Consider the following 27,166-nt stretch of genomic DNA (forward strand, 5'->3'; position numbering starts at 1 on the left):
CATGAAATATGCACAATAACATACCAGCACGCGACCTGCATATATAACTATAATATATTGCGTTTTCTGTTTTTTTTTTCTGCGCAGATATGTCAATCATGTTGCGGTCGCACGGAAAATATTGAATGTTGCTCATTGGATTGTCCTGTTTTGTTTGTAGCAAATTTGAAGAATCGTGAACGAAAGCAAATCCAACACTTTGAAAACCTGATTAGTGCAAATTTTTCAATAACGAACTAAACATGTTAAGAACATTGTAAAAACTTGTATAGTAACCTAATTTTAATATGTCAGTATGATTCCACACCTCAACATAGAGAAAAATAAATAAACCCTTTTTGCTTAGAAACGTGTGTTGTTTTTGATAAGTCATGTACCTCCCACATGTTGAAAACCCAGAACGGAAGACGATTCTTACGTCTGTTAGAGGAATTTCTGTGCAAGGGGAATATTCTAGATCGTGAATTACATTGCTCGGTATGAGTGCGGTATGATCAGTACAATTATTTTCAGGACGATAGATTCGATTTCTGATGCTTTAAGGAAGATTCTAGACCATGAAAGCGATATTAAAATACGCAGCAAGAAGCTAATTGCTAATCTCGACATGTTGAAGCATCTGACAAACAGCGCTGGTATTTGATTATAAGACATCGGAAGAAATGTGTTTTTATTTGAGCTATACCTTGCCTAACGCATAGATATTCATGTTCACTATATTGATGAGGACTTCAAGAAGATTCAGGCGGACATAGGGGATATTTACGTGTCAAGTGAGGACGACTTAAGTCGATCTGGGCACTCTCAAACAGAAAAAGGTAGGTTGTCTAGCTTTCGTCAAATATGCTGGGCCATAACAGCGAATTTCTTCCTCCGTATAGATAAGATTTCCCAACTGAATTTAATAATGTTCGATTAAAATTGCAGTTACAGTTAATTATAATAAAAACAATTAAGGTGCCTGCTTTTCTGATTGGTAATGGACTAACCTCCAGTTAAAATATGAAATCTTCAGATGAGGCTGTTCCCCAACATTTCATTTAATTTGTGGCATTTTTGTCTACTAGGGTCTTCATCAAACTTTCAAATATTTTACTATTGTAATGATATTGACACTTGATGTGATAGTTCTGCATTGCCTTTGAGTTCTATTAATATGTTTCGTTGAAACTTTAATCAAACCCAGCCGGACCAGTTTCAGTGGGATAAATAATTCCAGCAATGGTTTGTACAGGACGTTACAATCAGTGCTACCATGAGCTTGATCGCAATCCACAAAGAATGGTTGATCATCATACCTGAATTCGCTTTGGTATTTTCACGGTATATTCAGCTTAAATTTTTATTTCTTTTTGTTTGTTTTTTTCATAATTTGCGCAAAAATGTAGGACATTCAGAATAAGAATATATTTCTACAGTTTTAAGAGGTCCTTAACAGAACGGAAAAGAACATTAATAGAGTCTATTTATTTTTGGGGCTTTGTGGAAGACAAAGTCTTATTAAAATCAGTTCATCTTAATGAAAATTTTGTGGAAATCCTACTATTTTTAACAAGGTCATAATAGGTGAACCTTGCAACTTTCGGGTAAAATGGCTGTATCCGAAGTCATAAAATGTCAGTATCACATTGAAATGAATAATCGAACTTACTCACTGCATATGCAGTTCAAGCTATGTATCATGTCCTGAAATATTTTTACATAAAAAATACAATAAACTTTTCATACATAAAGCGCTGAGGTGAAACAAAACCTTATTAAAATCGGTTTACTGTCTGTGTGTCTTTCTTTTTTCTGTAATTGGAAATATTCGAAGAACACTGCTACGCATGTTCTATCGTGTACGAAAACCCCCCTCTATCGTCGCGGGGTGGATATGGCTTTGGCCACCCGCTCCGCCCATCGATTCCATCCGTAGCTGCGACTTCCTGGATTCCTTTATCTCGCACAATTTGCATTGATTCCGAACCACCATGTTGTTATCTGCATTCCAGTTCTCCTGGCACGCATGCATTTTCTCCCAATGTCTCCTTTAAAGTCTTTTTCTCCTCTGTGAATCTAGGACAATGGTAAAAAGCATGCTCCGGGTCTCACAGAATACCGTCGCAGCTGGGACAGCTAGGTGACCCAAACCCTGGCTATAAGTAGCCTACGGATGGATGGCGGGCCCCCAACATTTGGCATCATTCTTGTCATGTCCATGCAAACATCGGGCTTAGCGCAAACATGTTGTAAATGCCGTTGAAATTTTGTCTCGCATCTATCATAATTCCAAGATATTTGATTACTGATTTTGAAGTGATAATATGCTTCCCCATTTTGATATGATGTGGCGAGTAGTGGTTTCCTTACGCAACTTTATGATAAGCGCCGCCTCTGTTTTGCCTGCCGCGTGTGCTATACCTGCATCATTCAGCTACTTCTTTATAACAGTAATTGCTTCGGATGAATACAATTCCACATCCGCAAGTTTTTTTTTTTGCAACGAAAATCACCTACTATCATCGTCGTAACCCATTATTGTGGCTTTGTTACCAACTGGGCTGTTGAAGACATTATTATACATAATGTTCCATAATAGTCGTTCCAATACAGGGTTTTGTGGAACACCCACGGAGACAAAGTATTTCTTAGGTCCGTTGTCTGTGTCGCTTTTTACCTGTTAAATAGCTGACTATAAGCGCGGTTAAGTAACTGGGTACACCAATCGCCGCCAAAGACCTCCTTATAAGCTTCCAATTGGCCGAGCTGAATGCATTTTGCACATCAACGATAATCACTGCACAATACTTGCTAGTGCCAAATTTTCCCTGCTTCGCATTTTAAGCTAAGCCAGTCACCAGTTTGATGGTGTGGACGGTTGATCTGACCGTACGGAAGTCAAATTGTCGGTTTGGTAAGCCCCCCAGACTCTCTATGGCCAAGAGCAATTTGTAGTAAATTATTCACGCCAGCATTTTCCCCATAGTGTCCAATAGATATATAAGTTTGTAAGAAGATGCTTCACCAGATGCTTTAGGGGTTTAGGCAACCTAGCCAACACTAACCTTTGCCGTTTCCATGGGTCAGGAAAGATTGCATCCAACGAGCACAACTCTATAATCATGTTCGGTCTCGACTTAACAGCCATCTTATGGGCTTTGTTTGGTATACCGTTGAGGACCGTTGCTTTGGTATTTCCCAGCCTACTGCGAATCGCCAGTACTTCTTTTGTCATTACTGAACAATTTTCAGTAGGAGATAGGGACATGTATGACCTTTGAATCTCCCCATAACAATTCCTTTGGCACTTTTCCCTCTGTTTATATCCGCCTCTGGGTTGTTTTGAGCAATCCCTCTTGCTTCGCTGCATAGCTAGATTGAGATTTCTTCGAGCTTCCTTGTAGACACGCTACTTCACCTGGTCTGGTCACCTAGTCAAGCGTGCCTATTGCTCTCTGGGCCGCTTGTATAGCCCGATGACACACCGACCGAAGAATAGACATTTCGCTGCTCCACCAGCAGTTAGGCTTTCTACTGGGGAAAGTATAACGTCTCGACATCGGCTCTCTCCGAGGGTGTGCCTGGCATAGTGTCCTAGTCCAATCACATACCTATAAACGTTTGCTATTCAATTGCTTTCGCAGACCAGCTTGATATTTCCCTCATTCTTGGAAGAACAGGTCTCCAGCCACTTGCCTTGTTCTTCAGGTCAAAGACAATTGTCTGATGATTATTCTGGGTATAGTGTTCAATGAAATTCCAGGACATATCGCGCGCTAGTTAAGAACTAATAAAAGCCACATCCACAACCGAACTAGACCCCCCTTTTGGTAAGCACTAACCCAACGTTAGCCAATATGATGTCTAACTGGGCGGAGGCCTCCTTACATTCTTCAGTGGACTTCCCCATTCTGTCGCCCATGCATTGATGTCACCGACGATGACTTTTGGTCTTCGCTTTTTGCGTCCAAGAACAATCTGCCCAACACGTCCTCGGAATCAGCCAACGTTCGAGGAGCATAGCAACTATCGATGTATATGCCGACTATTTTTGCCCGTATGAAACCACTTGTGGGCGATATCGTACATTTCTGTACGAGCAGACAATATGCTTGCTGTCCAGACTCATCATCGTAAAACATGCATTTGGGATCCTTGTTACATTCCCATGCAACATTTCCTCTTTCTCACACCATTTGCATCGGTCAAGCCGATCAACCGCACTTGTGGACTACCCATTTAATGTGGACCTTCCCGACATCCAGCAGCTTGTGGCAGAAGCGGAAGCCTCTGCTGGTAGCCGGATGTCGCCCCTGTGTGCCTCCACATGCCTTTCTGATGGATACTTTCAGCAAGTCGTGCACCTTCAGCTGTTAAGGTTGTGCAGATTTCTGCCTTAGAAGTGACCATGTCTAGGTTGTTACACAACAGCAGAATCGCGGAAGTCTTCGACTTTGCTCTCTTCGGACCTTTACAACTCCCCCTTTGGTTCCTCCGGATCCTGCCTACATTTTCCTCCAAGTTTTTATCAGGGTCAGCTTTCACCCTCCTTAGTATATCTGCGGTAATACAACCTGTCGTTGAAATGATGATCGCCGCGGGATGGATTCTCATTTTTTCCTTATTATTTTTAGATTTTGGCTCAGGTTCAGCTCAAGTCCATTTTTGGCACTATTTTCGCACCTACCGTGATATTAGGTCCCATCCTCAAAGTGGGCGACACGCCATTTTGTTTTTTTGGGGGCCTGCTGGTTTCTTGGGTGTTCGTGTTCCTTTTCCTGAACCGTCTTTTTTTCTCCACCCATCCACGAGTATACGGTGTTATCTGCATTGACTGCGTTCCCATCGGAGTAGTAATTTTAGACTCGATTTTTTCGACTTCGATTTTTTCGCATCTTCCCGCGATTTGATGTATAGAACGCTGATGACCTCACTATATGCTTGCTTATTTGAGTTGAGAAAAGAGCTAGGTGTTTTTTTTCTGTAAATATTTCTTATTTTTTGCACCGCATACAATTGTTTCGGAGACCACGTGCCTCCTTCCTCAGTGCTAGTACCTAATTTGTCATTATCTTTGATAAATTCTGACAATTAAACAATTTTTGCTCCAAGTAAAATTAAAGATGACTCGTCCAGGTCGGCCTCCGGAGTGGACTTCATTTTTGTTTCCGGACATTTCGGCTCCTTTGGTCTAGGTCTCTTACCGTCTTGGATATTGGAGCAGGTCTCAATAACTTCTCCCGAATTGATTCGGCTATTGATCCTGAGGAGTTTCGATTTCAACACTAAGCTGCTTGTAATATTAGATTTCACTATGGTCAAGCTGTCCATCGCCGTTTTACTTGGTACCAGGACATGATTTGGAAATTGCTGTTCTCCACTTTTTGCTTTTTATATACAACTTCCCTATAACCTCCCGGCCAAGGGTAGATTACCGATCATAAAGGGAAATGGTATCGGCTACACAACCAATTTCCCATCACTTATAATACTTCCTGATGGTGTAAACTCAGTGAATGATAAAGTGATAAGCCGGACTGAGAAGGATTATTTAATTTTCAAATAAAATGTGTAGAAAAAGCGGACCAAAGCAACCCATTTCTCAGATTTGTGGTGAGAAGGCATGTAAAAGATATATATAATATTTCAAACGGTGAAATCGTGAGAAAATCTATTGTGCAAGAAGAAACTTGCTATAAATGTACGGTGCATAAGAATATATTATACCACTTTGCGCATTATTAACGGAATTACAGAAGCCAATGGGAATTTTCATTCATGAGTATTTGAGGAGTGTGCTGCAAATTTCTTTAGTTTTTCCGAGTTGTAATAATTCCAACTCATTCCGGATTTCATATATTATAGCTACCAAGTGTCTTTCAATTAAGCTTGGATGATGTTTTTATGGGGAATACTGAAAATAAACACTACAGAAAAGTTAAAAACTGAAGTAGATTTATCCATGTTAGGTTGGTGAATATGAATCAATTCGTATATTAAAATGAAGAAGTCCTGGAGAGGTAGATTTATGTTCTTGCCTTCAGTCTGATCTATTTTGATAAAGCATTTGATTTTATAACGTATTATGCTCGTTGAAAGATTTTTTTCCATATAAAATGGAAAATTGTAGAAAAAATAAATTTGGTAAAATTAAAATTTAATGTATTATTTAAGGTACTATATAAATAAACGTAGATCTTTAGGGAGCTTTCGCTGATGATCCGTGACAGGAACTAATTGAACTAGACTCTGGTCGTGCTTCTCGAGCTCATGAGACGGACTTCCTCAGCTCCAACTGAAATGTTGTTGATATGATGGATGTGATAAATTTCTGCACAGTGTGCAGGCATTCTTTATTAAACTTCCTTCCTTCTTTGTTTTACATCGAAATTAAGTCAGAAAAATGTTTTTTGAAGCTGTATTTCAATTTTTTGGAACTGTTTCTTGCAGCCACTGTAGTTCAATGAATCTGATGTTTAATGCGTTCATAGGCGGAGCACTTACATGGAAAATGTTCCGTGTTCCGGTCTTCCTCATTACAAGATAGGCACGTATAATCTTGGAGAATTCCTATTCTGAACATATGCCCAGCTGGTGCATTATGGCTGGTCAGAATGGCGACAACGCATGCACTTAGCGTGAAAGACCGTTGCATATTGCCAGAAGGAAAAGATCACTTCTCGAAAGATTAAAAAAATAGATTCCTGTTCAAGAATCCTGTTCTATTCTTGAGCCATCGTTGTAGAAGTCAGTGTATCCTGGCACGCTATATTCTGGTTTGTCCCAGTTTTCTCTCGAGAATCAAAAAGCATTGTGAAAGCAATTTGCCTTGCAGCACCTTTGTGTTGAAAGGTTGGCAGAAACCACCAATTCTCATATACCCTGGTGTTGTAAATTGACGGAAACAAGGTCCTGAGAATAGAATTGTCTTAGCATGGTTGCCTTTAACAATTTTGACATCAGGACACAGGCTCTCAGTATCGCGGATCTGCATCTCAATAATACAGATTTTAAAAAACAAACTCATAGCTCTTGTACCAGAAATATATGTATAAGGACGGTGTGGAAACTTTGCCAGAGGTCCGGTTAGGCATCAAGTGGATGTGGACTTAGGAGTCCCCAATCGCTAAAAAAGTTATCTAGTTTCGGCCAAGCTTTGGTCTAAACTGTGAGCGGATTTACATTGAATTTAATTCGCACCCTTGTCGGATTTTGCGAATTATAAAAGGGAGCGTATAACATCTGCATCTTCCAGTGCAGAGGTGAGGCAGCGTCTGAAGAGTTGCCTCTGCCCTGGTAAGAAACCGTAGCCGCCTTTGTTCCTCTTTTAAATTTGGAAAGATGGGTATTAATCCGAAAAAGAGGAGTCCGTGGACCATCAAGAGTGGGTGCAAGTTGCTCTCCATTTGGTCCGGTCCGGCATCAAGTGGATGCGGACCAAAAAAGATAGGTAGAGGCTTTGGCATGCTGAAGATTAATTTAACTAACATTAATGTGTCCGGATAGCTGAGTGGTTAGAGCACAAGGCTGTCGTACGGAAGGTCGCAGTTCAAATCTCGCTGGCGTCAGTGGGATTTGTATCGTGATTTGACGTCGGATACCAGCCGACTTAGTTGTGAATGAGTACCTGAGTCAAATCAGGGTAATAATCTCCGGCGAGCGCATTCCAGACCACATTTCAAGAACCTGATCCAATATAGATTGTTGCACCAATGATTATTATTATTAACATTAATGTTTGCAGACATAAGTGTAGTCTAATATAAAAACCGCCGCTAACTGAAAAGTCGATTATGTCCAGTGGGGGTTACCAGTTCGATCTCACCTTCCTCCGAAAGTTCCGCTTTCTTGCGCCCAATTTCTCTGGATATCGCCACACTTAGTGGTGTAGCAAAACCCATGTCCTCATTCTCAAGAAACTTCGCTTTCTTTCGCAGTGCCTTTTGTTTTCGTCGGCTGGGAATTCTGCCACGTTCACGATGTCCGCGCTGCATGGATCTGTTTACACATGCTGGGATTAGATCAGTTGCGTCCACATCACCAGCTTCTCTTTCTTCCGCCTTTCCTGGTAGAGTCGAAGTAGAAGCGTCTAGCAGGCAAATTTGTAGTCCTCTCTCCTTTATGGTTTAAATTTCCTTCTGCTGAGCGCTTCTCTCCCATTTTCTGTAACAGATAGGCGACAGTGTCAGCGACAGGCCAGCCGTGGTCAGGTTTCCAGTTTTTCTCATTAAAGGAGTTGCTGCACTATCCTTTCTAACTGACCGCGCCGTAGGTAGGTAGGTAGGTAGGTATCAGTGGCCGCTCCGAGGAGCCCAATTAGCGCTTTGGTGCGCCGTTTTGATGCCACAAACTCCCAAGACCGTGACTGTTGTTATAGGAACAGGGAAGCGGAGTCCAGCTGGCTCGGATCCTCAGAGCCAGCCCGTAGCATTCACGAAGGAAAGCAGCTCTCCGACCCTGTAACTAGAAATCTCACCGAGGTCCCCAAAGAATGGTTTACCCAGTGTCCGCAGCCTGACTCGAGCTAGAGCCGGGCAATCGCAGAGAAAGTGCATGAGGGTTTCCCTTCCTTCTCCGCAGCTTCGGCAATGCGAGTTGTAGGGTAAGCCGAGCCTAGCGGCATGGTCCCCTATGGGCCAGTGCCCCGTGCAGACCGCCGTAATCTTGAATGCATTTGCACGCGTCTGGCACAGGAGCTCTCGTGATCGGGCTATGTTATAAGCGGGCCAAATTCTCCTTGATTTGGCACAGCTTGTAAGCCTTCGCCATCTCAGGCCCGCGGCTGCTAGGTAGTGCGAGTAGACTCGGCCTCCGACAGCCGCCAGCGGAGCACCGACTGTGTTCCCCGAGGGACTGCCAAGAGCAGAGCCTTGCCTGGCCAATCCGTCAGCCCGCTCATTCCCTTCTATGTTCCTATGCCCGGGAACCCAGAGGAGAGTGATCTTGAGCGTGCCGCCCAGATGGTTGAGCGTGTCTCTGCACTGCCCCACCAACCGGGAAGATGTCGTCGTTGAGTACAAGGCCTTGATGGCCGCTTGGCTGTCGGTCAGAATGGCTATGTTACGCTTGGGACTCGAATCACGCTCCAGCCATCGACAGACTTCCAATATCGCCAGTACTTCCGCCTGGAATACACTGGTGAAACCTGGGAGACCATACGACTTGGATACACCGTGTGTATTCGAGAAAACCCCCGCGCCGACTCCATAGGCCATCTTTGATCCGTCCGTAAAGAATACCGTGTCATAGTCTTGCAACACGCCGCCGGTCTTCCACTTTGCCCTGGTTGGAAGGTCCACAGCAAAGTTTCTCGTGAAGTTCAGCTTGCGTGTGACATAGTCCGTGGGGGATGCCCAGATTTCTCGAGGTATTTCATCTAGAATGTTGCTGTGGCCATAGGACTTCGCTGCCCAGCATCCGGACTCACGCAGTCTTACGGCACTGCACGCTGCAACATATTTGATGTGGAGGTCAAGGGGGAGGAGATGCAGGAGTACATTGAGAGCATCTGCCGGGCAAGACTGCAGAGCCCCCGTAGCACCTGCACACGCGGTTCTTTGAATCCTATTAAGCTTCGTTCTATTGTATTTCTTCTTCAAAGCCTGCCACCATACAATAGATCCGTACGTCAGGATCGGACGCACTACAGCGGTGTACATCCAAAGAACCATCCTCGGCTGGAGACCCCATTTCCTGGCAAAGGTTCTCTTACAGGCATAGAAGGCTATACAGGCCTTCTTAACCCTCAGTTCTATGTTCAACCTCCAATTTAGCTTAGGATCCAGGATTACACCCAAATACTTCACATTAGAGGAAAGAACCAATCTTTGTTCATTCAGCCGTGGTAGATGGAATTCAGGTATCCTTGTCTTGGTGGTGAATAGCATCAGTTGCGTTTTGGTTGGGTTTATGCTGAGTCCGCATCTTGCGGCCCACAGGCACACCTTTCGCAACGCTCCTTCCATAATGTCGCTCATAATGGACAGAAACATCCCAGATACTAGTATCACCAAGTCGTCGGCATACGCCACCACCTTCACCCCGCTGCTGTCTAATGTACGTAAAATTTTGTCCATTACTATTAACCAGAGCACCGGTGAGATAGCACCACCCTGGGGCGTGCCTCTGTTCACAGCTCTGGTCAAGTGGTTGCCTCCCAGATCGGATTGGATTATCCTGGTAATCAGCATGGATATAATCCAATGCGTGAGATACCCCTCCAATCCAATACCGGTCAAGGCTTCCTTGATGGCGTTGGTACTGACGTTGTTGAAGGCTCCTTCTATATCCAAGAAGGCAGCAAGGGTATACTGCTTGTACTGCAGCGACCGCTCAACCGTGCCAATTACCTCGTGGAGGGCGGTTTATGTGGATTTTCCTTTGAGGTAGGCATGCTGGGACTTGGAGAAAGGCGTTCTCTCCATAATCGTCCTTAAGTGAATGTCCAGGACGCGTTCTAGGGTCTTCAGCACGAAAGAGGTCAGGCTGATTGGTCGAAAGTCCTTCGCGGACTCATGACCGCGCCTGCCCGCTTTCGGTATGAAAACCACCCGTGCGCGCCTCCAGGACTGCGGTACGTATCCTAAAGTGATGCAGCTCCGGTAAATCTCAACAAGCCACGGCACAACCCTTTCCTGCTGCTTCTGTAGCATGACTGGCATTATGCCATCTGGGCCCGGAGATTTGTATGCGGAGAAGCTGTTTATAGCCCAGCCGATCCTATCCCCGGTAATTACCGATTTGATAGTCTCGCACAGCTGGGGTTGCCGCAAACCCTCCAAGCGAGGTTCTGACTCACAGTCCTCCTCGCTGGAGGGAAAGTGCGTTTGCACCAGCAGCTCCAAGGTTTCACTAGAAGATTCCGTCCAGGAGCCTTCCGACTTTTTAAGGAAGGATGGACTCTTATGTTCCTTGGACAGAATCTTATTGAGCCTCGCGGATTCACTAGTGCTTTCAATGTTCTGACAATAGTCTAGCCAAGACCGCCTCTTGGCGGTCCTGATGGCCGACTTGTACTTCTTTAGGCAGTCCTTGTATGGCTGCCAGTATTTTTGCCTGTAGCAGATGTTGAAGATTTCTCTGGTCAACTTCCTGAGACTAGAGAGATCTTCGTTCCACCACGGTGGCAGGGTCTTTTTGCTGTACTTAGCAGGGCACGAGACTTTGAAGGCGGTATCAAAAGCCTTCTCCAGAGCCCCGACCTTTGACTCCAGTTCGTCTGTCGTGCCAATCCTACCAATTTGCGCACCGGAGAGTTTGTTCTTAATTACCTGACCAAACTTTCTCCAGTCGATCCTCCTGGGGTCTCTAAAGGGCTTGGTGACCTCTGCGGCGAGATCTAGACTGAAGAGTATCCAACTGTGGTCCGAGAAGGATCTCTGGTCAGACACTCTCCAGTCCTCCACCCTAAGAATCCCGTTGTCGGTTATTAGGGTGATATCAAGGACCTCTTCCCAACCGTCACAGTTCTCCGAGCAGGGGAAATGAAAGGTTGGTGTACTGCCCCTGTTACACACCGATAAATTTGAAGTAATAATAAAATCAAAGAATGACTCACCCCTTTCGTTGATTTCAGAGCTGCCCCAAAGCGTATGCCTTGCATTTGCGTCGCAGCCTATCAGCAGGTTGGCTTTCTTTGGTGTTATGGTGTTCATCAGATGTTGTAGTTCTTGTGGCGGAGCTGATCGGTCGTGAGCCATGTACGCCGAGGAAATATACACGTTCTCTGCCCCCACCTGCTCCAGCTTGACCACAACTAGGTCACTGGAACTCAGGTCCGGGCACAGAAAAGCGTGCAGACTCTTTCTCGCAAGAATACATGCTCTAGGTTTAGCCTGATCAGCGTCTCCTGTGCTGTGGAATAGATTAAAATATTTGTTTTGGAGCCCTTTGATGGTTCGGTCGCTTCCGACCCAGGGCTCCTGTATTAATGCGATGTCGATGTCTTCCTCTAAGAGGAAGACGAGCAGATTAGCCGAGGCACACTTCGAGTGCTGCAGATTTATCTGCGTTACCCTCAGCATGATCTGCTTTCGTGGGGGGTTCGACAGCCCCCGTCGGACCGTCGATCGTCATCTCCTCCAACAGCTCGTTGGCGGCGTCGATTGGGTCAAGGTCGTCGTCCGGTTTTGCGGAGCGGAACACTTTTACTTTGGCATACCTGACTCCGAACCACACTTTGTAATCGGCCTTTTTCAGTGCCTCCAGGCACTCCTCGTTTATGCGGAGTAGTACGGGCTGGCTGTTTATCTGAGGTTCCTCCTCCTTTATAACAACCCAGTCGTCCATGGGAATCCCGTGGTTGTGAAGGCGCAGGAAATGGACCAGCTTGTCCTTCTCCATGCGGATCTTCGGCAACCAAATGCGAGCGACCGGTCTCCTGGGAATCTCGTCGTAAGGGATAGTCTTGAGCTTAACGCCCTCCCAAGCGTCGCTGATCTTAGCGACGCACGAGCCGAGAAAGTCCTTAGAGAACTGGTCCATGCAAGCTATTACGTGGAACCCACGGACCACATGAGATGAATCAAAGTGGGGAGTGAGTCCCGGGTGTTTGCCTCCGATTTCCACGAGATGTTCATAGACCATGCCCGACAGCCTAGCCTCAACACTGGTCCACACCTCCAGCGTTAGTTTGCCGCTAGCAGAATTGCCATCCGCCAGCGCCACCCATAAGTGACTCCTGGCCACATCGCTGAAGGTCTTCGCAGTACGTGGCCCACCGGCTGACGGTTGCTGAACAATTTCCTTCGTATGTTGCTTGGCGTCTGCGCTCTTGCCCACTCTACTCCGCTTTTTATCTTGTTCGACCTCGTCTTGAGATCGGTTACGTTTTAGAGCGATGGGCTTCACCTTCTGTTCGTCAGCCCGGCGTTTGCTGTTGTATTCATCAACAATCGCCTGGTATTTAGCGAGGTCTTTTTCATCCCGCTCGTCGACAGTACCGGCCTCCTTATTCTTGGCAATCTTGCCGAGAATATGCATGGCCTTCTGGTACTGACTCTTGAGCAGGACACCCGTGGACCTTCGCTTCTTAGCCGGTTTGCGGCGATTCTTGTCGGTTTTCGTTTTCGAGGGATCCCCCGACGCTGAGGGCTTCGGGTCAGGAGTACTATGTCTGGTACTCGCTACACCCAGCCTGACGGCAGTGGATTCCAGGCTAGAATCCACTAGTCCGTCTGACGCCTCGCTCCGGGAGGTCCCTGCGGTTGGTTTCAGCATAACGGTGCTACGGCTGGCACCGAGTGTACTGCTCTCGACGGCCACTGTCTCCTGGCTGGAGGCCAGCAGCTCGTCCTCCGATGATGCGCCTGGCATCATCGCCTCCTCTTCTATCGTCATTTTGGTTTTTTTATTATTAATTGAGTCCATGTCTTGGTCCCACGAGTAGTCCGGGAAGAATGTCCACCCTGGCTGGCCCGGCCACCAGGGTAAGGGTCTTATTTGAAACTGAAGGTGCCCAAGTTATTCAGAGTTCGCATACTAAAGACCAAGCTCCCCATTGGCCACGCAGCCCTCGGCGTATGCTGTTCCACCTTGGCTTGGGGTCCTATTAGCACCTTCTCTGATGCAGGGAGGACGATCCCCGGGCTGTTACTTCAGTCCATCCCCCCGCCAGATCTACTTGCCCCTAACACATGACCAGCAGACAAGCAGATCCTCGTCAGTTGGATGGGCCTACTCCCAGCCCGGCCCTACACACTCTTGGCCCGCCCGAAGACGGTTTCCAGCGGCCACCACGCGGAGGTCGTGTGAGGACTTGCCTAATTACGCAACTTTAACCTGAAGCATAATCAGACCAGGCCGCCGTAGACATTGGGTGCAGGTTTTTGGTAGGCAATTGTTGTGGCTTAAATAATCCTGGAATGGGGTAATACTTCTCAACTAAGAGCGGTGAACTGATTCATTCCTCATTGTGGATGTTAAAATGATCACTTTTAAAACTGGGAACCGAATGAAGTATAATCGTCGTAGGCCTCGCAAACTATTCAATGCGATACTGGTGGACGTTTCTTTAGTAGAAAGCAGAACCGTAATGATTTCCGCATATCAATGCTGACAGGTTTGAAATCGCACGTTATTATACAAATACTAAACTTTGTTGTCTATGTCATCTTTCCTCAAACACCTCGACTATGCTGATCACTTTTGTTTACTCTTTCACTGAATTGTGGACCTTGGCCAAATGACTCTCTATTTTAGAGATAGAGCAAGGCAGAACTGAGCTAATGATAATTACCAATAAAACCAAGGTTCTCAGTCTGATCTGTTACCTCATTCTTTCTATTTGCATTCGCGGGCGAAGTATTGGAGGCGTCGAACAATTTGCATATCTAGAAAGCGTTGTCGCTTGACGAAGGAATAGTATTAAATTCACTTTCGCTGTTTTGTCCAACATCTGGAAATGCAGCTATCTCAATACTATAATGAACTAAAAGCTTCCATCAACTCATGTCTGTTTTGTGCCATCGTGGTACTCTAGGATGAGATAATGGCAAATGATAATCGCCAGCCTAGGGACTAGACACTCATGGACGTGTTGATCAGAGGTTTGAAGTGATAGTAGATGGAAATCGCACATTAAGAAAGGGCGACAACTCCACTAGTTATACACTGTAATGGAACCCACCTTTCCAGGATCGTCAACGATGGATTCGCCTTATAGCTACATCGCACAGAACAGAGGAGGAAGCGTGCAAGCTTCTCACAAAATCCTGAGGAATTGGAGCTCGTTGCCAGGAATCGACAGCGATGACGCGTTTGTTAGGCGCTGCATTACGCTTCACATAGGGGTTTATAGCAACTATATAAATTATATTTTAAACTGACTTGATGTTTTATTCACTTTCGATTCGCGCTTACATGATTTGGTTTAATTAATGTGTCCTTAGAATCACCAGTATCAACCTTCCCACCGTTTAGTTCCGGGGCGGGTTCATGAATCTTGATATGAAAGTTTAGTAAAATCCCAAATGGTCATGATATTATAGTAATTGCAAATAAATAATGTATTTTTGCGTATATGTAAATCTGGTCAATAAGTTCACTAAGGAGGAAATGTGCCCGTTTTTGTCTTTACATTCAAACCTAAAGTTCAAAATAACTTGATTCCTTTCTTGTTGTTTTTTGTCTAAGGTTTAGCGAACCTAAAAATTTTGTTTCCCGGCAGAACATATTTGCGAAGCAGTTGCAAAACTGAAAGAGTCAGTGATCGCTAATGAAATCTCAACCCTCGATAAGATTTTTTCAAAAGGCGTCCTCTTGAGCAATGTTTACGCGACGAATCTGATTTGTATCCCAATTATGAATGTGACGAAAGATCGATGTTATATGGTAATCGAACTTAATCGCGAAAATAACAAACCATATAGCCAGGTCGTATTTGGGCATCCCTCCCATAGTCATGATATATACTTATTGAAGTTTTGATTCTAGGTTGATATTAAATTAGTCAATTGTGCAGCGGAATGGATAGCACTTAGTATATCGCAGAAGGAAGGACAACGTCTTAACGAAGGAAACTTCACCCTTAATATGAAGTTGAGGAGTTATGTGGAAAATTATTTTCTTGGGAGAATTGAACATATTGAGTTCATTTCAAAGGTCATGGTAAGCTTGTTGGTTCGGGATGGAATATTTTCCAAATAGAATACCCTCGCTCTCAGCTTTCCTGAATTTCGAGATAAGTGTTTGTTGTAAATCTAAAGATGCCATTGAAGCTTCGTTATTGCGAAAATTGGTGGAGTAATTTGTACTTGCACCTAGTTGTGGTTAGGAGTAGTTTCATTCATGAAAGTGGCAGTTCACCTGGCGTAATTTAATATGATATAGAATCTGCCTAATCATCTGTAGCTCACATCATTAACTGGACGATTGGAACATTAATTTCTTTAGCTGCAAGTTCCTATATGATGATATGCAGGACCAAAACTGCTCCAATTTGCTGGAATGTTTTCTAAATTATCAGTTCATAGTTTTTGAAGCTGTCGAGTAGGATGGACTGTCATCTGATAATAATGAGAAAATATAGGGTGGAAAGCTGCAAATTTCTTTGGACTATAAATACTTACTCAAGTTATCCAAGTTATATCTTACAGTTGCTTACAAAAAACATCATTGGAATTTCAAGAGTGTTCTTCTATACCACCCACACACGAATAAATACATACAATTCTTATGCTGACCTGTATGAAGACGTGATGACACCGACTGGATTTAAAATGGTCAAACATCCACAACAATTTAAGTAAACCTTCACGATTACTTTTCCTTCCACCTATAGTACTTTAACAATCTTTTTCTAGACTTCATAGAGAGAAGGGTTTGGCTTCTTATGTAGTTAGAACCGGTTTGCCAATAAATTACACATATGCCGCTGATAATGCTATCCGTTTGGATGCAGAAATTCAAAAAGTCTTTCATTTTCCACTGAAGAACAGTTTGTGCATGCCAGTGAAATATAATAATAATGTGATCGCCGTTATACAATTATTAAATAAGAAAGATGACAAAGACTTCACTGAATATGATGAGATTATACTGGAGAGGATATGCATGTATGTATCGTTGGTCCAGCATTTCGAAAAGATCAAGGAATTATGCGAACTTGAGGTAATAACCCATCAATATTGTTTTAAAAATTAAATAGATTTATTATCGGGTTGACAGCGCCTGGGTGGCTTAGGTTAGACGAAGGGAAGCCGCAGTTCCAAATCCGATCTCATTTATTAGCTCTATTGTAGCGTCTTCTGAAAACACCTATTCAACGACCTCTTATATACATATGTATGAAGAAAGCAAGCTTTAACGAACACAAGTATTTATTTTACAGGCAGAAAATACACAAATTTTTCGACCACCCCCTCGATTTTCTGCAAGTTTAAAGAGCAGTCTTCTGCTAGAAGTTCCACTAGTTCCCGTTTTCACCTAAACGGATATACTGGATGTATACATCCATAATAAAACCCATTTTGATGTATGCATGCATCGTCTGGTGGCCAAGACTGAACTTTGCTAATAGCAGGAAGCTGCTAACGCAGATTCAGAGACTTGGTTGCCTAAGTATTACTGGAGCAATGAGTACTACGCCGACTGTGGCACTTGAAGCTATCCTAAATTTACCCCCCATTCACTTGGAGGTAAAACAGAAAGCGGCCAACGACGCATATAGGCTCGATACCATTTTTTTTTTTTTTTTTTTTTTTTGGAGTAGGGTAGGTGAATGCGTTTACGCACAGAGTGTTGGACTCCCGCAACAGCACGCTGGCGGACTACCAACTAAACACCTCCCTGTCATCAGAGAACTAGCCTGGAACCGTTTGACACATTACTTCGGGCTAGCCCTCCCGCTCTCCCGGCTTTGGGAGCCTTCAAGTCAGGGAATTCCTTTCACCAACGGGAGGGGAGGGGAGGAAGGGAGTTGTTAGTTCAGGGAACCCCTTACCGTCCGATCCCTCTGCCGGTCGAGTTCAATCTTCTTCGTAGTAAGAAGAGCCCGAACATAATGCGCAATACGATTCCAGCTGCCAGCGCTCTTCAGCATCTCTCTGACAATGTTGTCTGGAGAGAGCTCCCCTGTGTTTGCATAAAGCTGCTGGCGGAGGCCATCCCACCTCTCGCAAGAGAAAAAGGTGTGTTCAGCGTCATCCGGCACTCTATTGCAGAACACACAATCAGGAGATCGCGCCTTCCCAACCCTGTGCAGGTAAGACTGAAAACCTCCATGCCCACTTAGAAGTTGGGTAAGGAAGTAATCAATCTCACCGTGCTTTCTGTTCAACCACGGATCTAATTTGTCGATGAGCCGCGCAGTCCACTTGCCCCTTGGCTCATTTTGCCAAGAAACTTGCCACTCGTTAAGGGTGCGTTGACGTTCTTCACGGGCAACCACTTTTCTTAAGTTTTCGCCCTTACGGCGATAGATAGCTTTGCGCTCCTTGGCAAGGAGGGCAACGGGGATCACTCCCGCAATCACCATCACAGCCGGTTCGGAGACAGTGCGATAAGCAGACGCCACTCGCAAAGCTCCCCGCCTCTGCACTTGAGCTAGGCGTTTACGATGCACCTCCTTGTCAAGGGCATCAGCCCATACCTCCGCACCATAGAGAAGGACGGACTGCGTTGCTCCCATGAGGAGACGTCTCCTAGTTGATATAGGGCCGCCCACATTCGCCATTAGCCGACTCAAGGCCGCGACTCCTGCTGCAGCCCTGTCCGCGGCTGCTTTGATTTGCTCGAAGAAGCTCATCTTCGAGTCGAGCATTAAACCAAGGTATTTAACCGCTGGTTTTGACTCTATAGTCAACTCGCCGATCGATATGGGACGCAAGGTCGGGATTCTCCTTCTGGTCAGGATGACTACTTCGGTTTTCTCCAGCGCAAGGTTGAAACCGTGAGCAGTCATCCATCCGCTTACCCGTCGCATCAATATGCCAAGTCTGCTTTGCGCCTGTTCAACAGTGCGTCCGGCAACAAGTGCCGCAACGTCGTCTGCATAACCGACCAGGCGCGACTCTTCAGGCATATCGAGTCTCAGCAGACTATCGTAGGAAGCGTTCCAGAGGTCCGGCCCTAGGATGGATCCCTGCGCTACTCCCGACGTGATTTCCATCCTCCTCTGGCCCTCTAGCGTCTCATAGAACAGGGAGCGGTCTTTCAGATAATCCCTCAATATCCGCAAGAGATAGCTTGGCACGTGAAAGGAGTTCTCTAGTGTGCCCAGCATATCTGTCCATCTTACGGAATTGAAGGCATTTCTGACGTCGAGCGTTATGAGGAGCACTATCCGTCGAGATCGGCGGCTGTGCGCCCCGGCTCGATTAAACGCATCTACGTTTCCATTCACTTGGAGGTAAAACAGAAAGCGGCCAACGACGCATATAGGCTCGATACCATTGGGCCTTGGAAACGCGGCCAATCAAACCAATCAAATATCTGGAAATTCCTTGAAAAACATCCGGTAGCCCTGATGCCGACCGATCATATGGTTTCCAGATTCGTCTTTGAAAAGACATACACTGTCGTAATCACCGAAAGAGAAAAATGGTCGACAAGTGGCCATGAGTCTTTTCAGATTACAGACCTAATAATCTTCACCGGCCGGTTAGTCATGAGGATGGATCGGGCGCAGGGGTGTTCTCGGAGAATCCGATTATAGAACTGGCCCGACCCCTCGGAAAAATGACGACCATATTCCAGGCGGAGATATATGCTATTTCATTGGCAGCAGAAGAATGTCTGCGACAAAAATGGAAGGGTCGCACCATTCGAATCTGTTTCGACAGTCGGGCGGCATTATCAGCACTAAATAGCAACAACATATCAAGCCAGTTGGTGTGGAGTTGTCATTAGGTGCTGCTGAAACTTGGCCGACTGAACGAAACATTCCTGATGTGGGTGCCGGGGCACTCTAACATCGCCGGTAATGAGGAGGCTGACTGACTGGCTCGCCGAGGGTCTGGATCCACAATGGTGGGGCCAGAACCACCTCTTGGAATCTGACCATCTACTGTCAAGTCTACTCTGAAGGGTGAAATTGCAACGATTCACGCAACCGAGTGGAGAAATTTGGACTCTTGCCGGCAAGTGAAAATCCTTGTGAAGGAGCCTAGGGCCATTAGAGCGGCATTTTTATTGTCCCTTAAGAAGTGGGACATGGAAACCCTAGTAGGGCTTTTGACGGGACACTGCCCCTTGAACTACCATATGGAAAAGATTGGGGTAGTGGTTTCGGCTGTGTGCAGCCAATGTGAGGAGGAGGAGGAGATGGCCCTGCACTTTTTATGCAGCTGCCCGGCATCCTCAGATCTCAGACGAAGACACCTTGGCAAGGTTTTCTTCAATGAAGAATCTGCACATTCTCTACCTCTGGAGAATGTTCTAAGATTCGTTCAAGCCTGCGAACACCGTAGGCGGGAAGCCGTTGAATAGGCAACTTACGGGGATAGTACAATGGGCCTAACAATGGCCTGAGTGCTCGGAGCTGCGGCTCCCCCCAGTTAACTAAACTATTTGTTTTTATGTCTCCCTTCTTAAGTGACAACAAAAAAGAAACTTTAGAGGTCTTGGGTTCTTTTACAAAAATCTTTGCCCACCAACAAGCATTCGAGCATTGCTTGCTTCACCCTTCAAAGTAGACTTGGCAACGGATGATGATTCGAGCGCCCTAGCGCCCATACTAACGCTTGGTATGGTATTGCTATTTATGGCTGATAAAATTACTTGATTGTCGGCACAGATTCGACGGTGCGACCTACATAGTCTAATGGGAGATATTTTTCTGTTGTCAATAAGATGGCCGGAATCGGCTTCATTACTGCGTTCTCATTGCAAATCACCCGTGAGGGATGGCTCCTGTGGTTCAAGAGTGTGTTCGATACCCGGCAATCTTCAATAGGTCCGGCTATGCTAAGGAATACTTAGTCGATTACCAAGAAGTTGACACTCTATTGACATTATAAATTTACTGAACCAATAGATATATTTTTTCATAGAATTTTTTTAAAAATTTATAACACATACTAAACCTTAGATATTACTGCTCAGGAGCAATCAGTCTCTTGTATTAAAATGTCTTTATGGCAAATAAAAATACAAAATCTGCATACCATTTTGCAGTTCCCTTAATTCCCCTCTTAACTTGAAGCCCAGGATTCTCCGTCTTTTCCCACGAATTAACCGATGTATAAGAATTAATTGTTCCAAACGAGTCCATTTTTCGACCTACGAGAAATTTTAACCATTTTATCGAATTATCTTCTTCATCAGCCTTTGTCCTGTTTAAAAGCGGGGTCGGCTCGTCTTCATCGACTGCGCCATTTTGCTTTGTCGAACGCCTAATTTGGATGAAGCTGCGAGACTTTCAAATCACCATCGTTGTTTCGGCCGGCCTTTTGATCGTTTCCTATCGGCTTTGATTTTTAGACCAATCTTGACTAGTGAACTCTCGTTAGTGCGAATTACGTGGTCATACCATTGAAGACTTTTCTCTCGCAATTTTCCCACGATCGGTGCAACCTCATATCAATAACGGATATCCTCATTTCGGATGTGATTATGGCGTGTTTCGCTACTGATCGAACGTAAGATCTTCGTCTCGATTACCGCGAGACGTCGTTCATTGTCTTTTATAGTCGCCCGACACTCAGAACCACAGAGAGTGATAAAGTGGATGACACTGTGGTAAATTTTAGACTTGAGATATTCGTTGATACATCGATTTCAAAGAACGCCATTTGTGGGAAGCCACTTCATTCAAGTTGCGCTGACGTTTGACGCAATTTCACCAACCACTTCTTCATTGGCTGATAGCGTTTATCCGAGATATTTAAATAGCTCAGTTTTGGGCAGGTCACTGCCACTGATAGTGGCAGTGCCTGTTTCATTGGAAGCGGTCGTCAAAAACTCTGTTTTATTCAGATTTAGTCTGAGACCGTGTTCCATAAGGCAATCATTCCATTTTTGAACAATTTACTCGAGATCAGCTTTGCTATGAGGCGCTAAGAAAATATAATATAGTATAGGGTGCTAAATAGCGGATGTCCAGTGTGACAGTGTCCATAACAAGAACAAAGAGGAGTGGTGAGAGGGCGCTTCCTTGATGAGCACCAACAGAGGCACGAAGCGGTTGTGATATGCCCGTCATCCATGGAACTTTACGGCCAACGCCTTCTCTAGATCTAGAAATACAAAGAGGGCGATGCTCCTTATGGTGTTTCTGTATGAGTAGCGTGCATTGCGTCAGTAGTTCCGCAGTTCTTGACAAACCCGGTTTGATTCACGGTTATTGTCGCAAATACGGTTGTCTAGAATGCGTTCAAAAATCTTCATGACATAGGACAGCAACCGTATCGGACGGTAATTTTAAAATTCTGATAGACACACTTTCTCTTTCCATATTGGAACGGTGGTGAATTCTTGTCAGTCTGATAGTGTTTTGCCCTCCTTAATAACCCGCTGGGTAGCACGTCAGGCCGATCGTTTCGCTCCATATTCCTGCGCCCGGGCACCGAGAGGAAAGGGACCTCGGTTGGATCTAAAGTTTTGATGTCCGCTTGATTATCAGTGAAAATATAATAGCTATACTTCGCTTATGAGTCAGATCGCATCTTGCTCGCCGTCAATCTTGCTGTGTCGCCAGTATCTCCGCCTGGAAGGCGCTGATACATCTTGGGAGGCTATAATATTGAAGTATATTGCAGTGAAAAATACGGTGCCTTAACCGTGAAATACTCCGGCCTGGTTGGGAATTTTCTTGAATTCTACAGCTAACAAAGTCCGTTAGAAATGCCGAAAGTTCTCTTGGTAGTAGGTCCAACATACTGCTATGATCGTAGAGCCTCACTGACTAGTATTTTCATCCCTGAAGCCTAACAATACTACACGGTACAATATATTTGGCATGGAGGGCACTTATTGGACAAGACCGCATATTCGTTGTAGTGCTCCTGCGGTTGTTTGGATACTGTTAAGTTTGGTCCTATTATACTGTTTAGCGAATACCCCCGTACAACAGAACTATATATGAAGATCGGACAAACTAAGCATTTTCGAACGATGTCCCTTTTTTTCACAGAAAACTTTTTACGCGTGAAAATCTATGCCGGATCTCTTAATCCGTACTTACATGTCAAGTTTTCACTTTAACTTCCTATCTAGGATCATATCAAGATCATTTTTATGGGAAGAGTAATAGTATTTGTTTCGGGTTTCTTTATTTTAATGGAGAATAGAATCAGATCAATTTTAGTTTGAATCAGTTTGCTCAACTTCTTAAGAACTTCTTTTAAAATCTTACTGATAATTGTGGAAAACATTCCGGATATCAATATTATCACATCTTTGGCATATCACCATCATCTCGCCCAAGCCGTTTCATTAAAGCTTTATCCATGACTATTGGCCAGAGTACCGGAGAGATGACACCGCCATGAGGTATCATTCGGTCTTGGTGGATTGGCTGATTCCTAGACCTGATTGGATTATTTCGGTTTTTCCACCGGTAGTATCCAATCGTATTCGATTCTGGTTAGTATTTCTTAGGTGGCTTGAGCAATAACATTGTTAGATGCTTCTTTTATGTTCAGGAAGACAACTAAGGCGTTTTGTTTGCTGTATAATCTCCATGTTATGCCGTTGCCTTCGAAGTAGGTGTGTTGAGGCTTAAAAAGACACGACCTCGTCTTAAATGGGAGTCCGAGATACGCACGTCGTGTCGGGCTACCCTCTCGGTTCTCTGCGAGTACGGATTGATTGCGAGACTACAATCAGAGCCTTGTTGTGACTGGCACAACGGCACTAGTTTATACTGAATGCAGGCTTAGCATTTATACCGGTGGATATGAGACCTACCTAAAACCTCAACCGCAATTCAAGAGTATGGCTCCCGAGTTGTACAGCATAACTACACATTTGAGCCGGCGATGTGAGCATAATCACAGTCACCATGAAACTCATAAGTAAGCCAATTACATATAACCGGGCTGAGAACAGATCCTCCAGGAATTCTCTTGGGACATGCCTATTTTGGATTCCATTGTATAAGATAATCTCTGGTGAGGCTTTATGATCGGGTCCACTTCACATGAGCTGCGTGCGAACTCGGGGCTAATGGCCCTAACTTGGTCTCGGAGCATGTGCTTATAGAAATGGTGGACGTTGATATTACCCTCATTGCTTTACTCATGGCATGGTGAATGTTCCACTGACAACTTAATCTTCTTCATAGGGAAAATAAGCAGATCACCAAAGATTCTTTTTATCCCTTTGCTGGTTAATTTGACCATTGTGTTGTCGACATAGCTTGGAGGCCCTTTGAAACTACCATGCAGGAGCGGAATATAGCACTCCCATCGCCATACAACAGGGCAGAACGTCGTAAGTTTAACCCTCTAATTTAATCACCAACAACCCATGGTTTGTGTATGAGTTTTATAAAAATCTTGTAGCCATTGATTCGGCGACTGATTAATGCGGTTGCTATTTTACAATGCTGTAAATTTATTTAGGAAATATTGTACCTCATTTACACTTCAGATGGAGATGGAGTGGGTTGCACATCTCTCTCACTGGCCTTAGCAGTTGGCACTTGTAATGTGATGGTCACAAGTCCGTATTAGGGCCAGCAGTCCGTTCGTTCCCGAACCTTTCTAGAATTCGAGGAAGGAAAGTTCCCGGTCTATCACATATTGTTGAGGAAGGAGAAGTACCGCCTGAACCAATCGTTCGCTCTTTCGTCGACAAAGTTTAGCCGTTACATATTACGGTATACGCCTAGCGACTCAAAGCAAAGCATGCGATGATGCCCTTACAGCTAGAAGACGTTTCATGCTGTTCGGAGGCATTTTTTGTCTGGAGACAAATGCTTACCTGTGGGTAACACTCCAGCTTAAGCAACTAGCCTGCTTTGGTTCGTCTGTTAAGGATTGGGTCCCGCCTGGATTTATCCTGAATTGAGTGAATGGAGGATCTGAGCCTAGAATCAGCTTTTCGGGGGTTATCCTTTTATGCCGGCCATCCACGAATCGGCAGTTCTGTTACGCTTTTTCTCAGGGTTGGATCGTCACGGTCAAAATTGTGTGTTTTTATTGTATCTTGTGTTTTGTTATAATTGGTTGCCATGGCCTATGTTTTAACGGGAAAAAAGAGTGTTTTTGCCGGGACAAAGTTAGTTAAAATTGGGGGTGGCTAAGTATCCAGAATTCACCGTTCAAAGGCGCATCTCAGTCCCTGAGGCTATTTAGCCCTCGGTACGGTAGATAGCTTGCTTAGGGATCTCTTCAGGGTTTCACCTCTTGTTCCCTAGAGGACTTTCCTTATCGAGTTCTCTCATTGCGACAAGGTAGGCAGTCATCGAGGGAGTACATAAATTCAGTTCTTCAGAGTCTTTAAGTTAATGTTGGGATATTTCGGTAAGTATAAGTGGTTGCTCCGAGGAGCTCAACTAGCACTATGGTGAACCGTTTTGATGCTACAAACTCCAAAGACTGTGACTGGCAGCTCAGATCTTCAGAACCAACCTGTAGTGTTCAGAATTGCTTACCTAGTGCCCACAGGAAGGCTCTAGAGGGTCTGGTCCAAAAGTTCTCTCTTGTTTAACTTAGCGTAGGTAGTGCACGAAGGTCCACAACTAGTCAGCGGCTGTCATGTAATATGAGAAAATTCCGCCCCACCTGCCGTGAGGATGTCGCTACTGAGGGAAAAGCTTCAATGATTGCTGTTACGCTTGGCTTTCGGATTATGCCATCGCTTGTAATACACTGGCGTACCGTACGACTACGCAGACCACTGTTGATCCTTTGATGGAGAATACCGTGTTGTAATCCCGCAACACATCGCTCGTCTGCCACTCTGCTCTGGTTTGAGTATTTACAGCGAAAAGTTCCTCTGGGCTTACCTAAAAAGCAGACAATGTGAAAGTAATTCGAAGAATATTAGTTTTTCAGGGGTCATAAAAATGAATAATTCTATAAGAATCTCTCTTTTAAATGAGATATTTACTGAAAATATTTTCTTCTTAAGTATGCCAGATGCGAGATAATTGAAGATCAGATTGGATACCAATTGACAACACTCGCGACCGTTCCGCTTTATATTAAACTTACCGAAGCAGATCTCCCAGAAGGATTCAACGAGTAAAACCTTTAAACAGCTTTGTAAATATTGTTGGTTTCATGAACCATTTTCCATAGCTTTGCCTGGTATCCTGAAAAGAATGAGGAGATGTTGGTACCGTGGTTTTTCTACATGTTCAAGGCAACATGCAGCGATATGATAAGAGACGAAGATGATCTCTACGAGTTCATCGTTAATATTATGAAATGCCACAGGGCCCTACCTTTTCGTAATTTCTTGCACACTTTTGATGCACTACATCTTTTGTACTGCATAGTTCAACGAGTGGGCGAAAGATTGACGAAGCTAGAGGTGGGTTGGAAATTGCTGTAACAGCTCAAATTTAGTAATTAAACGAATACATTTCACTCTCTTGTAGACTTTTGCTCTGTTTTTGGGTGGATGTTGCGATGGCTTAAATTCAGAGGGATTTTCTTCACAATATTATACTGTGATTAATCACCCAATAATACGAATTTACGATCCGCCTCATTTTCGAAACTTTCAACTTTCTTTCTTAAAACGACTGTTGACTATGAATAAACTCCTTGACCACCTAAGCGAAGATGACCGAAATAAGTTAATGAAATTATGTGGCGATGCCGTGGTCAATTTAAGCTCATCACACGGAGGGAATTCATCTGTGAAACTAAAAAAGATTTTGGATGAGGGAAAATTTGATGACGAGAATCCACAACATCGATCGTATCAATTAACACTATTAATGCGTTGTGCATGTAAAGGTCGAGTAGCGAAACCATTCCGTATTGCTAAGCGACTCTGCGAAGATATCTATCGAGAACTATATGCTCAGGGCGATTACTTCAAAACAATGAAACTAATTCCGCCAACTTGGATGGATCGCCAGAATGTCCTTAGTATACCCGAAAATGAAGTAGAATACATAAAAGTTAAATGTTTGCCCATCTACGAGCTCTTGAAAAGGATGTTTCCAAGTACCGCGGAACTCTATAATTTAGTCAGGTAAAGTTGCTTCCTTAAAAATGGTCTCCTATGATTGTATCTTTACTTTGTACTTTTCTTTAATTCAGAGAACTCCAAAAAGCTTGGAAGTTGATGATCGAACTTCGTTATAAGAAGGCATGGAATCCAGACGAGAGTATTGGGAAGGGACTAGAGGACACAACAAGATGAAGTGGAACGACGCTGCCTTACTTCAGACGTTATCATTTGTTCTGATTAATATGTGGACAATCTATTTATCTGATTTTGACTTTCATTGCTTACTGATGAAGTTTGATTGAAATTTGTTTTGAAGTAATTCAATTATTTGGCTTTAGACATTAAAATTCGCCAAAATTAAATTGCGGACTTGCTAATTTTTTTGTCATAATTATTTATGTTTAATCTTCCCGCAATCTGTATTATAGAACTAAGTTAAAATGATCCTAACCACAATTAATTTTTAAAAGTTATGAATTCATTGCAGAAATTGAATTCAACTACAAGTTCGTTTGTTTCTATTATGTATATGTATGACTTTGTGCACTGTGAGTTGAAGCTCAAGAATACAGTCAATGTCTTCTCTGCTTGTCGTAAAAAGCGACCAAAAGGA

General features: G+C 44.2%; 2 protein-coding genes across 5 annotated transcripts in view; both read left to right on the plus strand.

Moving 5' to 3' along the window:
• The window catches only part of LOC119661147 (DNA polymerase zeta catalytic subunit), a 39,978-nt gene extending 39,629 nt beyond the window's left edge, over window positions 1–349 (plus strand). For 3 of the 4 annotated variants that reach the window (XM_038070357.1, XM_038070356.1, XM_038070358.1), the window contains exon 24: window positions 88–349. In XM_038070357.1, coding sequence (XP_037926285.1) covers window positions 88–240 — 153 coding nt within the window. In that variant the 3' untranslated portion in view covers window positions 241–349. The remainder of the gene's footprint in view (window positions 1–87) is intronic. The other variant, XM_038070359.1, reaches the window with a different exon arrangement.
• On the plus strand, window positions 275–26,915 carry LOC119661148 (cAMP and cAMP-inhibited cGMP 3',5'-cyclic phosphodiesterase 10A-like). The gene is made up of 11 exons (XM_038070360.1): window positions 275–460; window positions 514–635; window positions 702–818; window positions 15,149–15,354; window positions 15,415–15,588; window positions 16,077–16,225; window positions 16,284–16,590; window positions 25,498–25,610; window positions 25,668–25,902; window positions 25,970–26,574; window positions 26,643–26,915. The coding sequence occupies exons 1-11, from the start codon at window positions 372–374 to the stop codon at window positions 26,743–26,745; spliced, it is 2,220 nt and encodes a 739-aa protein (XP_037926288.1). The 5' UTR covers window positions 275–371; the 3' UTR covers window positions 26,746–26,915.
• The last annotated feature ends 251 nt before the right edge of the window (window positions 26,916–27,166 follow it).

This window comes from Hermetia illucens, chromosome 1 (genome assembly GCF_905115235.1).
Source record: "Hermetia illucens chromosome 1, iHerIll2.2.curated.20191125, whole genome shotgun sequence".
Taxonomy (NCBI): domain Eukaryota; kingdom Metazoa; phylum Arthropoda; class Insecta; order Diptera; family Stratiomyidae; genus Hermetia; species Hermetia illucens.